Raw genomic sequence first — 14,927 nt, forward strand, 5'->3', positions numbered from 1 at the left:
ATTACGCTTGGCTTCTTTGATAGTAGGTTGGTCTAGATATAAATTCTTCTGGGACCTGAGACCATTAATGGAAAAGGAAAAGAACTGAGAAACATCAGTTCAGCTTTGGCTACATTTCCTTTCCAATTATGTAGAAATTGGAGCCTTTGAAGAGCTCTTCTGTTTGTTTACACCATGGATTACAAATAGCCTCTGATACTCTCTGAGATTTTAATACACCGACTATATCAGTGCCAAACACTTTTCTACGGCGGCACTTCAGTCACACTGTGCAACCATATGGTCTAAGTGTAGACACCTGCACCACCAGTACCATCAAAGTCAGAATTACAGTAAAAAATAAATAAGACCTGTAACTACTTGTCATTAGCTTTGATTCTGATCTGTTGTGATGAGGGGTTCCTTACCATAAACAGCAATTACTAGTAATTCTTTCTTTTTTGTATCTTTCTTGGACACAATTTATTCCTCGCATTGCCACTCAACCCAGATGTTTAATCTATTTATCATGTAAATTCATTCAACTGCCTCAGGTATATTTCCTTATTTCACAACAGAGAGTGAATTCAAATGTAAGCTTAAAAAAGTGAAAAAACTGAAAATTGAGGTCAAGGGAGCCAACAGCAAACCTCCCATATTTTATAATGAAAGTGCCTCTAGCCTCAGACATGACAGAAATCTTTCCCAACAATGGTGACTTATCTGCAACTTATCAGATTGGCTCAACAAATAGAGAGCCTAGATCTTTGTCTTGTATATCTGAGGCAGAGCATACTGTGATGACAGAGTGAGGGAGGGAGAACGAAGGGAAAGAAATGAACCGAGGAATGAGGAGTGGAACAGAACGGGTTGAATCGGACCAGGGCAGGGCTTTATCCCACAGGAAGAGGGTTCCTGCACCACATGCGCAAAAACTCTACCTACATTGAGAATTAATGACTCTCATTTACGAGAAGTGCATGAAGTCCAGTCCGCGGTGGCATGGTTGCCACTCTGAGCCAAATCTTCTCTGCATCACCTTTGCAGCACCGAGATAAGCTGCTGGCCAGTTGGAGGAAATCTTTCTTTTTATCTTGACAACACAGTCATGCAAATAGATGCATTTTTCCTTGTCTTATCTAAAAGGATTTGAATACAACCATGGAGAATGTGCCTTGCTGATTGCAGACATACAGTATACATCTACACACACACCCCACACACACACACACACACACACACACACACACACACACACACACACCATATATATATATATATATATATATATATATATATATGCACACTTGAAGCCAAAAGAAAAAAAATCAGAAGTGGTAATATTACTATGGGCTCTGCCTCTTTATCGAGATTGATGTCCACTTAAATTCAGGCTATGTCAGCCAGCGGCAACCTCCAGCAGACAAGGACAAATAAGGAAAGTGAACAGGCCCATCTATAGCTCTATGCTTGTGAAGAGCTCCGGAGAATGAAAAATGGTTCCAGTGTAATTTGGATTCTGTAAAGCAAAGCTCATCTGAGGCTCAAGTCGAACAACAAATAATGCTATGTGAAATGATTTGAAGCTGCAAATGACAAAAAAAAAGAAAAGAAAAAAAGAAATCAAGCTGTCTCCTTAATAAAAAGTTACCAAACACACGCACACACACACACACACAGACACACACCATCACACTCTCTTCCATATAACGTTGAAGAACTATTCTGAACGTATTGATACCATCATCCTCACACAGAAAGGGAATTCTCCACAGCTAACACAGACAAGCTTGGCAGACTGACAGAGGGAAAAGGATGGCCTCAGAAAAGGTCAAGGTAACATACACCAAACATATCCTTTGGCTGTACAAGGATCACAAAGAAAAGTCTATGACTATACGACTAAATATAGCACACAACAAGAAAAATAAGAATATTTACACTAGATGCATGTATTAAAGGCAATGTGAACTACATCTACATGCATTTGTGTTGATCAAACTGACGCCAGCTTCAGCAACGAATGAATGAATGAGTCAGCCACTTCCTGAGGTTTACTGCTCCGCAGTAGAAATAGGTTTATATCTTTATAGCCCCTCGAGGGGGAATTTGATTCACACTAGAGGGCAAAAACACAAACACAACATATAAAACGATACGGGGCATTGATTACAACAGTTATATTTATTGATGCATATATAAGTAAAAGATCCCCACTAAACACATCCAGCTCTGGTTCAACATATGACAAATATAACACACAGAAGGGACTTTATCTTGGGAAATGATGGGAATCACAGACAAGTGTTTCCTCTACGATTCAGTGGTATTTATGGCTGCAAATTCAATATATTTAAAGTTTTGTTTGTCTTTCACTAAGACCTGCTTTTAAAAAGCCTTTTTCCAGAGTGGCACGGCTCTGCAGATGACTGTTTGTCAGTCAAAGACTCGCTTTGTGCCAGATTGAAATATCTCATATTACCATGACATTTGGAACAGATATTCATGTTTCATCATGAATCATTATCTTTGGGGAACACAGCACCAAAGCAGGTCAGATCCTTTCACCTGTCAAGAGAAATACTTCAAGATTTTATCCTCACATTTTTGTTGTGCCACTGTTCGTACAAAAGTTGTGGTTTTCAATGAAGTATATCCACAAAAAGGATCAACATGACATTTGGCACAGAAAGTCAGAGCCATCGTCAGGTCAGAATTTAGATTTTCCAGAACATGCATTTCCACCAGCCTTGGCTGTACTCTGTAGTGTGTGCTTAATGGCAATCCGCAAAAGTCAGCATGTTAACAGACAGAATTAGGACATTATATAGTAAACAAGATCATGTTTACAAAAAGAAAGAAAAAAAACAGCATCAACAGCAATTACAATCTGTGCACCAATATGTCTAATGTTGCACTCTTGACACATAGGAAAGGGTTTCTTATTTTACCTGATTTGGATCATGAATGGTGACAGAAAAATCATTATTTAGCTGAGTGCAAATTTATTTGTAAATGCCTTTGTACTGTACGTTTGTATTCTAAAGAATTAGTGAAGTTGCTAGTGTTATAGCCTTAGCAAAGATGTCTGTAATAATTGGTACGAGTCCATTAGTCTGAAGCAAAGGAAATAATAGGTCTCACAGCTCATGAGGGCATAAAGAATAATTTATCTTTACTAAATTTCTCCCTTTCTGCAGATCTGTAATTGCACAGGTGGGAAATGGAATCTGTAATTAGATGCACTCAGTCACATCTTCATGTAGCTGTGAGGCAAAGAAGTACAAAATAAAATAAGATAATTATCAACACTATGGACTCCTTTGCACATAAAACAGAGTGAGATCAAAATGTTATCCCATTGCTGTCTTGTTAAGAAGTGCAATATGTTCTACAATATTTGCTTGAATGAAAAGTAAAAGCAGAAATAAAAGGGCTCTGCAGACTGGGTCTGTTCTCAGCAGGAAACCACTAAGAGTCTGAACATCTTTTACAGCGGTTCTGGTTAATCCATGAATCAGTCCAAACTGGGGACAACACCACGTACAAATCCTTAACATTCAAATACTACTGGATTTACTTGAAATATAAAGTTTCATGTGCAAGCTAAAGTCTTTCTTTTACTATTATTTTGTTTTTATATATATTTTTATTGTAAAACTGTAATTGATGGCAAATTAAGTGTTATTTCATTACATTAAATATAATCCAAAGATTATCTTTTTGAGGTCTCTACCTTGTTAAAATGCGTTTCTGTCTCTCATATGGGGGATTTGCAGTGTCTTCATTGTATAAAGTGTACTTTCCAAAACTGCTCCTTTTGAAAGTGATTTGTTCAGACCCAGTGAAACGCAATTAAAACAGAATTGGGAAATTATTGTAGGGTCATGCTGCTGGTGGAGCCTATCTCAGATGACTATGGGTGAAAGGCGGGGTACACCCTGTACAAGATGCCAGCTCATCGCTGAGCCACACGAAAGACAAACAGACACACACGCACACACGTACATCTATGGACATTTTAGCATGACTATATGTTGCATGCTTTTGGAGGTTGGAGGAAGCAGGAAAACTCAGAGACAACGTACGCAGACATGGGAATAATGTATAAACTACGCACAGAAAGGAATTTAACCAAGAACCTTCTTGCTGTGAGGCAACAGTACTACTACCATCACTACTGTGCTGCTCTCTGAAATAAACAATCAGTCTCAATTTAGAGTCATCAGTTCACCAGTATTGCATGACTTCTGTGATCGGAAGAAGCTGGAGAACCTGTAGGGATCCCTCCCAGACATGGGGAGCACATGCAAATTTCATACAGAACAGTTCCAGGTCCTCAAGTGGATTTGAACCAATGAGAATTTTTGCTGTGAAGGAACACCACAACCTGCTGTGTCACCCTGCAAACCACTTGCAGAAAATCTTTTGAAAAACTAAGAGATTAAGATAACTCAGCATCTATATGACTGAATTGTTTTGTGTTAACACTGACAGTATGGAGTGTCAAACTCATATCTGATGTTTTTCATTCAGTATAAAAAAGAATAACCGGTACTAATGCTTCAATGTTGTTTCATTACTAAACAGAAATATAAGAGCTTTCATCTTGACTTCATGACATTACAATATTTATATCAATGCCATTTTGCAAGATTCATATACTTTAAAGATTTCTTTTGACAATAGCGTGTGGAGATGGATTTTCATTTCCTGGTGACCAGTTACGTATATCTTCTGGCCATGGGTGCTGAAACAAGCTTCCAAGTTTGGATGCTACATATCATAAATACATTCTACTACAAAGGTGCCATAATATCTTTTAAATATCTTTTAGCTGCTATTTTGAACCACCACTGCAATAAATACAATGTCAAGAAAATTACTGCAATTTGTAGGGAAGTTCTCATAATCCATTAAATTCATTTCACTTATGTGTGAATGTTACAACTCCAGGGAAGTGAAAGTCCAGCTAAATATAAAAATTCATTGCTTCTTTTCATTGTTTGTCAGAGTTTAGGCTCCCTGATTTCACATCCACTATGACTCTGATTGCACAATCAGATATATATGAGACACACATCAGACACGGGGCAGCTTTCTTTCTCTTGGAGGGCAACTATCAAGTGCTGAGGCGGAATGCAAGGAACGCAAAGAAGCTCATCAAGAAATCTGTTGAAAATCAGACGCAGCATTTACTCTGGTAGATTGTGCTGTGATCAAAAGTTGAACAAGGTCATATTTTTAGAGCAGGATTCATGCTATTCAGATAAATATCATCACCAGTATGACTGTCATCACTGATTCATATGAAAAACAAAGGCAGGAAGTATTGCAGATGCATTTAAAACAATCAATTTTTTAAAAAAAAGATTACTATCAGTGGAATACAGCTAAGTATATTTCTTAAGTGCTCTTGTTTAATTTTTGAATGACAAATTTACCTGAGATTTGATTTTTTTTTGTGGCGGGTGAGAGTCAGAGTGCACCCTGCACCAGTTTGTCAATGGGCATACAATATTAAATTCCCACTGCAACTCCGAGCCCCCGGTATACCAAGAGTGTATGTTTGTGGAGTGTGGGAGGAAGCCTCAGCACCAGGAGCAGACGCCACATCTGGATTCAATCCCATCAGCCCTCCGGCTGTGCTCTGAGGTGACAGGAGTAACCCCTGCACAACTGTGACACCCTATTGATGATCATAATAATCAATGATAAAATGCAAATCTGACATTTAAATACAAAGGATTTTGAGGATTTTTTTGGTGTATCTATTTTAAATATTACAGGCAGTTTTGCTAGAATGATATTCTAATTGAAGGATTTATCTGTAAAATAGTATTTGCAAAGTATGTTAGTAGTAATTTTATTTATGCAAATATATGTTTCACTGCGTATGCCCAAAAAGGCTGCAGCTTTCCTCTGATTTATCTTTCCACAGTATCTACCTATCTACCTACCTACCTACCTACCTACCTACCTACCTACCTACCTATCTATCTATCTATCTATCTATCTATCTATCTATCTATCTATCTATCTATCTATCTATCTATCTATCTATCTATCTATCTATCTATCTATCTATCTAGTAATTGTATTTGTGTGAAGTATTGGCTGATTATTATACAGGAATTCTGTCATCTCCGTAAATTTGGTGAGCGACCAATTATATGTGTAATACAGGTATACGTATTATTTGGAAAAAGTCATTGCCCTTCTAATGCACTTGCAGTCTCCTTCTCCCACTCGTCTACCTGCTGTCTTTTTCTGTCTTTATCAAACCCATTGGAGTCAGGCTAAACATCAATTTAAATGTGGGCATTGAATTAAATTACACTTAATAGAAATGCCACTAAACCTAACTATGTTCTGAACCACAGCCAACCTTGGTCAGGAGGAATCCCACTAAGACAGGTGGGATGAAGTGCATTGACCCTGTCAGATTGGCTGCCTGACTGTTTTTTATAACATCTTCCTGTGTGGGTGTGAAAGGAGTCTCATTTTACCTTAATTATGGTCAAGATTAAAGATATATGAGACATGATAGTGTCGCACTTTATGACGGTAAGAACACAAATCGGAAAATCCTTCAGGTATCCATGGAGCATAAAATATTTTGGTCTATTTCTGCGGTCTTACTTTCAGCCACTGGCTGTCCATGTTAGAGAAGGGCTTTCTAGGCAATATTTTATTCATGAGGAATTTTTCACAAAGGAAGGCATATGTTGCCGGCTTGAATTTTCATAAACAGTGAGGTTGTGGCTGGCTCCAGTTACCAAGTGAAACAAATCACCTAATTAAAAAGAAATGAGCAGACACAATCGATGCAGATCACTGGCAATGTGGTGATATCTCTTCCAGAGAGAAAATCAGCAGCCTGTAAACACTGATGCAACAAGATTGCAAATAAGCAGGTGGCAGTGTCAACTAGTTCAATTATGAATTACTTTAAGCCAACATCTCACTGCAAATACCGTGAAGGAAAAGGAATAAAGCTCCATCAGAGGTGTCAGATACCTGCCAAACTAAAAAAAATGATAGTGACATGTTGTGTACAAACTCCAACGGACAATATTCATCACCGCAGCACACGTCCTAAAAGAAGAAGAATGTATTGGTGCAGACAGCCGAATAAATAGCATCAAAAATAGTTAAAAACAGTCCTTTTTCAGAACTTTCTTGAACAAACAGAAAACCAAACCGGAAGAGTTCTAACATAACACAAAGAGATGTAAACATTGTCAAAGTGATCATCTTGAAATGTTTCTTATAGAGGACGCTCTATATGTCCCAGAGGACTGTGGGTGTGGATACTGATTATGCTCAGTGCAATATTTTCAGAAGCTGTAAACAGGCTGACAGCTGTTTATCAGTCACTTGCGTGCTTTAACTAATTCATATACTGTAATCAAAATATAATCTCTCTCTTAATCTCATCAAATTCCACCTGGGTTGCTCTTTTAAATGAATGTTCACCATGATAATGAAGTGCAGTCATATTCTGTTATTTTGCAGAAAAGGCCTACATCTAAAACTACACTATAAATAGAATTTGTATAGTATAAAACATAGTAGTACGCTTAATTAATTAATATAGCATATGGATCAACATCATTAGCAATGAATGCCCTGAGCATGTCTTGCGCTCATGAGCAGAATGTGGAGAGGTCAGCAAGGATTTGTCCTCCAGTAGGAACAAATGGATTAGAGAATGGCTAATAAACACAGTCCATTTAATCTGGTGTATGATTTATTCAGAATTGATTTACTTAGAGCAACACTAAGGACAAAATCCAAATGATGCATAACGCTTTAACTCCTAATTTAATCTTTCCTTCCTTTCTTTGGTTAATATGAGGTGGTGTCTTTTTTTTGGTTCAAATGGATTTGTTTTATTTCCTGAAAGTGGGGTCATTCAGTGAGAAGGGGTTGTACGAGAAAATCATTGCTATCAGGTGCACAGCTTCTTGGGTTTAAGGATTTCTCACTCTTTGGTTGGGTTCGCTTTTGCCACTCCAATATCTTGTCTTTTCTGGTCAGTGGAGCGACTATATGATATTGGTCTGAATGCATGCCACAGGAATCAAGATGATTATCTTGGAGTTGGTCCTGGCTCTGTGCCGACACTCTCGGGTGTTTCTTACATTTTTTTTTTTCCTCTAAGCCCTCAAAGCCAAAGCTCCTTATCCCTCTTCAGCAAGCTGACATAACCCATGTGAAGTTGAAAAGATGACTAACTGTGATGTCTGAGTAGTAACTATTGACTGTTTTATGTGAACAATATGATTCATATCAGCTAGTACTCCAAACATTACAATGATCTGTCTGTGATGAACATGAAGACTTCCTCACAGTTTAACAGCAGGAATAAAATCATTACATTTTTTGTGGTTGGAACTATAACTAATTGAAAATCTTTTATGCTATAATGAGCATGAAATGTCAGAGCCTAAAGATATATAACTGGCATTTAATCTGTGAAGAAGAACAATGATCCAACTGACAGGAGTGCTGATGAAGAAGGACTGAACGTTTCACCGGGAGTAATGGCAAAGTTTTCAAATTTAAGAAGGGCCATGTCTAAATGTAATCTGTGTTACTGAAGGTATAGTGAAATGCTCTTGGTTGGTCCGTGCAATCTTAATAATATCCAATTATGCATTGTAATATATTATAGGTGAGCAAGAGACTTCTCCTTGTTTATGCGTGGGTTTTTCATGCATTGCGAAGAAATGGAGTGAAGGCGAGATGGTGGCTTAAAAATGTCAGTAGGAGGAAATATGACTGCGAATGTCTATGTGTGTTATCTCAGTGAAGTACTCCAGGGCGTCCCTCTGGCAATCTGCACGACCCTGAATAGCATAAGTGGTTTTCATAAAGATAGATAGGGATTAGCTTTACAGGGCATGCAAACAAACATGAAGACAGACTGACAGGTAAGATGAATGTAATGTACTCTCCTTCCTGTTATAGGCTGTTTTAGCTTTTGATGCTTTTATTTTTTCTTGATTCATTGATCTAGGTAAAATTTGATGGGTGTCTCTTTCTGCGCCTTGTGTAACAAAGCATTGATAAGAGAAGTATTTTAGGGGACAGTCTTGTAGTATTTAGACAGTATTGTTCTATTCTCAAAATATAACCTTGAAAGCAACCAACTCAAAAGGGATCAATCAAAATTTGATTGGTTATCAGCTCAAAACACACACACAGACGCACACACAGACACAGACACAGACACACACACACAGACACACACACACACAAACACACACACACACACACACACACACACACACACACACACACACACACACACACATACACACACACACAAACACACACAGAAATATACCTGCTTCAAGCTGTTCTATATTTCTCAGTGTATCCTACAGCGTTAGAAAACATTGTTCAAATAATATCAGATGTCCATCCACACTGTCACTGTCTTCTGGGTCTCTTGGAAACCAGTCAATCATGTATCTACTGCATTCAGCTCAGTGAAGTGTTGGTATTATTCCTGCTGGTGGGTGGTACTTTGCTCAATTCTCTTGTGAGAATAATGAAACCTGGGCTGTCTCAGGTAATGTTCAGAATCCGCTGCCTCTGCCTCCCTGCTTTTGGAGGAAAGTTAGTCCAAAAATCATGCATGGATCTGTCAGTCATTTCCTTGCTTTGTCCATACTACAAACGCTCCATGCTTGCTGAACACATCAAGACAGTCTGGACACCATAAACTCTTTTGTGAAACATATTTGCTGAAACTTTGACTGAACTCATGCATCCGCAACACAAACTGGTTAGACACTCCATGCCCAGCATGAAAAGGCAGAGTGCCAAAGACAGTGAACAGCTGACCAGGAAGTCCAAGAATCAAGGAAGCCAGAAGCAAAAACCAGTTTTGTCAGGAAAACTGATTTAAAAGTGCAGTGAATACTAGACGTGCTGTATACTAGACAGTTGCTCTGAATGTGTAGGCATTTGTTTGCTTATACTCATGTAAGGTTACATCTGTTACATGTGCACTTGGAGTAGACTCAGCACTATTTTTATCTAATGACCTGGAAAGATTATGATAGATATTTCAGATTGAAAAAATCAAGTATGAAAGTGACAATCTCAAAAGATCTGGACCAACATTTAAAGAAGTGACATCTGATGGGATACACTGTGTGGCTGTGTACTGTTCTGATGTATTCTGGCATCTAATAAGACATAATAAACCAAAGCATCAAAAGGATATTAAAAAAATTACTATGTCAGACTTTATTTGTGAAGGCAAGGTCTGAGCAATGGGACTTCACCCGTTAATCTGTCACAGGTTAACAACAACTGAGTTGCTCCTTCAGTTTCTCATAGGAACCCATAATTTTACTGTCATTGCTGTTAAGTCTAAATCGAACTGAGAAGCGAATCATCTGAGTCAGGTATTCTGTGTCACAATAAATAGGCATATAAGCAGTGCATTCATCTGTGCACTTTTGCTCTCTGAGCTTAACAAGTTCCCATTGAACTTCTTTTCACACAACCTGACACTCCCCACAGCGCAAGTTTGCCCTATTACAAGTCTCTATTTAGCCCAGCAGGGGAGCATCCATGAATCCCATGAATAAATTGTTTTTAATGGAAAAAAAATGTTGACAAAAGAATTTGAAAAAGTGCGTTTTTATCCAAGAGTCTAAAGTATATCAATGTAGCTGTCATATTATTATAATAATTATCATAACATAACAACACAACACCTACTGCTCTAATATTAGAAAGTAAAGCTCAACAACATAGCACACCTGATTTTTCTTTATATATTATTTGTTAAGTCCATTTCTTTATTTGGTAAAACCAAAGAAAAATGCTTCAATATAGACACAAATACATTGAGCTCACAATAACAAAAGAAAATTTCAACAGCATAGAAACAAACTGAGTCAGAACCATTTATCGTAGCAGCTCTATAGCTAATTGTGTTATTTATCCTTGTGTTTTGAGCTCAATGTAAAATCAGACTTATGGTTTTGGATTATTTGAATTCCAACATGAAGCCTTCAATAGATTTTTTTTTTTTTTTTTTACTATTGGTTTTAAGTTTCTTTTGGAATCACTTTATTTTATTCATTCATATCCTTAATTAAACATCTATCTTAAGGAATCTAAGTTTTAAGTTGTGTTAACACCAATATGGTTGTTATTTCAAAGGCATTAAAGACAAAATCTGAAAAGATACATCAAGTAAAATTTGTTGTACTTAATCAATACATTCCTCTCTGTCACATAAAAGGGTCATCTGAGGCCTTAATGCTGATCAACCTAGTCAGCACTCACTCAATTATATGCTCGAAAATGATTTCACCTCAATGCTCAGCAGTAGTTGACGGTGTCCTCAATTTAAACACTTTAATTTTCCTTCTAACATAATTACATAGCAATCCAACACGAATTGAAGAATTCAATTGTAGCTGTGGGCGGCACGGTGGCGCAGTGGTTAGCGCTGCTGCCTCACAACACGGCGGACCTGGGTTCGAGTCCCGCTCTGTGCGGAGTTCGCATGCTCTCCCCGTGTCTGCGTGGGTTCTCTCCGGGTTCTCCGGCTTCCTCCCACCTCCAAAAGCATGCGCTTCAGGTTGATTGGCCGGTCCCAAATTGACCATAGGAGTGAGTGTGTGAATGATTGTTTGTTTGTATGTGGCTCTGCGGTACACTGGCGTCGTGCCCGGAGTGTCCCCCGCCTCACGCCCTGAGACTGCAAGGATAGGCACTGGCCACCCCGTGACCTGCGTTAGCGGATTAAGCGGGTTGGTAGATGAATGAATGAATTGTAGCTGTTGTGTAAAAACCTATATTTAATCTACAAATGTCTCACTGTCATGAGTGCTAATGAGATGAACGTGCTGTTCTTTTTCTCCATATTCATCACATCATTATTCCCATTTAACCATGCTGTGATGTCATGTTCCCAAGTATAAACGCTTAGAAATATTACAAAGTTGAAAAATCTGGCCTTCTGAAAATTTATGTCCAAATAAGTTCAGCATGTCTTTCATATCAGAATGTCAAAATATAAGATAATCAATGGACACAGGGAAAACAGAGTCTCATCAATGCAGTAAAACCAGAGATAAAGAAGTCTCACTGGAAAAATGGAAAACAGCAGCAGGTGAACGAGATGATGTTTGAAAAGACTTACCAATGTACAGATTCCACTCTGGATCCAGATCAGCTTGATTGGCCAAACAGCCCTTCATGACATTCAGGCAATAGTTCTTACAAGGTTTAACTGATGGCATGCCATGACAGAAGGGGCAGTAGAGCATCTTAGTCATGGCTCGGATACATGCTGGGGTGCTGCTTACCTGCAGAAACACAGTGACAGCAATTGTTATAATGCAAACAACTTCAAAATCCATCACCACAGCTTCATAATTACTTTAACATGTAATTGTTGCCATTCTGTTTTGTCATTCATAGCTAATGTTGCCTGGCTGTACCACCATTAACCTGTTTTTTTCATATATATATATATATATATTTTTTTTTCATATACTGTATATATGTATACACACACACACAGAGTGTGCCCTCTCTCTTTCTGTGTTCCAGGAATCACGCGTGATTAATGAATTCCGCGATAGAAAGACAATTTATTTATCTTGTTGTTTACAGTAATTTAAAAATTTATGACCCTCCCCTTACTGATATTAAACCACCTTCTGTCTGTATTACCTTTTCCGACACTCTTATCGACTGTTTAAAGCACTTTTGTGTCTCACGAAAGTCTGAGACTCACAGACTTACATGAGACTTGTGGTAGGCAGTCACAGATCCCGTCAGCCAATAGAATGCACGTACAGTATCACGTGACTGCCTACCAAAAATTAGTTTTTCTACTTTGTGGCAAGATCCAGTATTTGGAAATATGGACACAAACTCTTTACTATCTCTCATTTAGCTTCATTACTTCTCTAAGACTGCAGAGGAAGCTGAGCTTCCATTAAAATGTCAAAAAATACATGGTCAACATACCATTGTGTTAACATGTCACTGACTGTCATTGATAGTGTTGCCCCCGGACTCTCAGCATCTCTTGGGGTGAATGAAACGGTGGGCTGGCCTCGACTGTCCTGGATGCTGGGTTTACGCTTGACAATTGGAGCATCAGTCTACCGGCTTTATCCCTTTTACTGACAGCTATTTTGACACATAAACTATCGCTTGAGCATTGAGAGTTCTACCCTGGATTTTAAAAGTGAAGTCGAAAGAGAAACTGCAACCAATTTCTTTGTATTTGCTTGGTTAAACTATTTGACCATTTCCATCATTCCTTTATTTCACTAAAAATTAACAACAACAAAACATGTCCTTTTCTTAAGTTTAACATAATCTCAACATTTCCTTTTTGGAGTTTAATATTTTTTTTTGTTGCCTGTTCAATCATTCACACTATTCACACTGTTAGGTTGGAGAGAAAAAGCCAGCTTGAAAGGTGCACATAATGGCAGACATGCTAAGATAGTCAACTTGATTTTGGCAAAGCCAATTAATAGTCTTGCTTAAGAAGAGAAACTTAGAATTGAACAGCAGAACAGATCAACATGTAATCGGTGCAAAAAGTAGGGAATACTAACTTGTTTATACAGCTCTCCTTGTTTGACATAGGTATCTATCAGATGGGATAGTCTGATAGCTAACATAGAACGTGTAGTGTTGGTAATGCTTCTTAACAAAGTCTCAGAGATGACTTGTCTGGTCAGATTTGGGTTTTGGGAATATGTCTAACCGTCCAGGCATATAAAATAAAAGGCCTGAAAAAAACATTAGACATGAGAGTGCATGGGAAATGTTAAGTTGCCTGGGCAGGGTCAGAGTTGAATATGAATTCAATGAAGGTGCTCGTGGCAAAATATAATGAAACAGTCACATGAAACAGAGACTTCCTAAACTGTTTTTTGATGTGATTTCCTTGTTTGGCTGGCAAGAGCTATCATTTAGGAGCATGATGAAAGGATTGAGTCATTAAGCAAGGGGAATTACAGGGAGTTCACACAAACATTATCTAAATATGACTGTGGTGGCCACACAGTTCCATTCTTCAGCTGTTTTCTCGTAAATCTCTGCTGTTGCAGCCACTGTTTCTGATTAACTCACAGGCAAAATTCAGGCTGGTCCCTTTTTTGGATTGCAAAAAAGGGAGCAGTCCAAAACAGGGACTGCTCCCTAACCCTAACCCCTAACCCTAACCCTTTTCAAGTCATTGGAAACAATGCATAGTTGGTACGACAGGATTACAGATCATTTTCTTGAAAAGGAGAGCACAATTTAGCTATTAATAAAATGACAAATTTTACACTGTAGATCAACAATGAGCTTCCCCTTGCTAAAAGACCAGGAGCCCCCACTAGTCTCTACATGCATGACTTCCACCATGACACATGGAGGAGGAGGTGTGATGGTGTGGGGGTGCCTTGCTGTTGACACAGTTGGGGATTAATACAAAAATGAAAGCACACTGGACCAGCATCCATTACTCGGCATCCTGCAGCAACGTGCCATCCCATCCGGTTTGCATTTAGTTGGACCATCGTGTATTTTTCAACAGGACAATGACCCGAAACACACCTCCAGGCTGTGTCAGGGCTATTTGACTAAGAAGGAGAGTGATGGAGTGCTGCACCACATGACCTGGCTTCCATAGTCACCTGACCTAAACCTAATCAAAATGGTTTGGGATGAGATGGACCGCAACGCTGGGAACTCCTTCAAGACTGTTGGAAAACCATTTCAGGTGACAGACAGATGAAGGTCATGGAGAGAATGCTGAGAGTGTGCAAAGCAGTTATCAAAGCAAAGGGTTAACATGTTTTCAGTTATTTCACAACTAAAACATTATTCCATGTGTTCACTGATAGCTTTGTGAGAATCAACGATGTAGAAAACAACTAATGCAGAAAACGCAT

The 14,927-nt window shown here is 38.5% G+C and overlaps 1 protein-coding gene across 1 annotated transcript in view; it reads right to left on the reverse strand.

Annotated features, from left to right (window-relative positions):
- gpc6b (glypican 6b) overlaps positions 1-14,927 on the reverse strand; it is an 81,058-nt gene that overhangs the window by 28,445 nt on the left and 37,686 nt on the right. The window contains exon 4 of the mRNA XM_068329537.1: positions 12,161-12,326. Within this exon, the coding sequence (XP_068185638.1) occupies positions 12,161-12,326 (166 nt within the window). The remainder of the gene's footprint in view (positions 1-12,160; positions 12,327-14,927) is intronic.

Source organism: Antennarius striatus, chromosome 12, assembly GCF_040054535.1.
Source record: "Antennarius striatus isolate MH-2024 chromosome 12, ASM4005453v1, whole genome shotgun sequence".
NCBI classification, from domain to species: Eukaryota; Metazoa; Chordata; class Actinopteri; order Lophiiformes; family Antennariidae; genus Antennarius; species Antennarius striatus.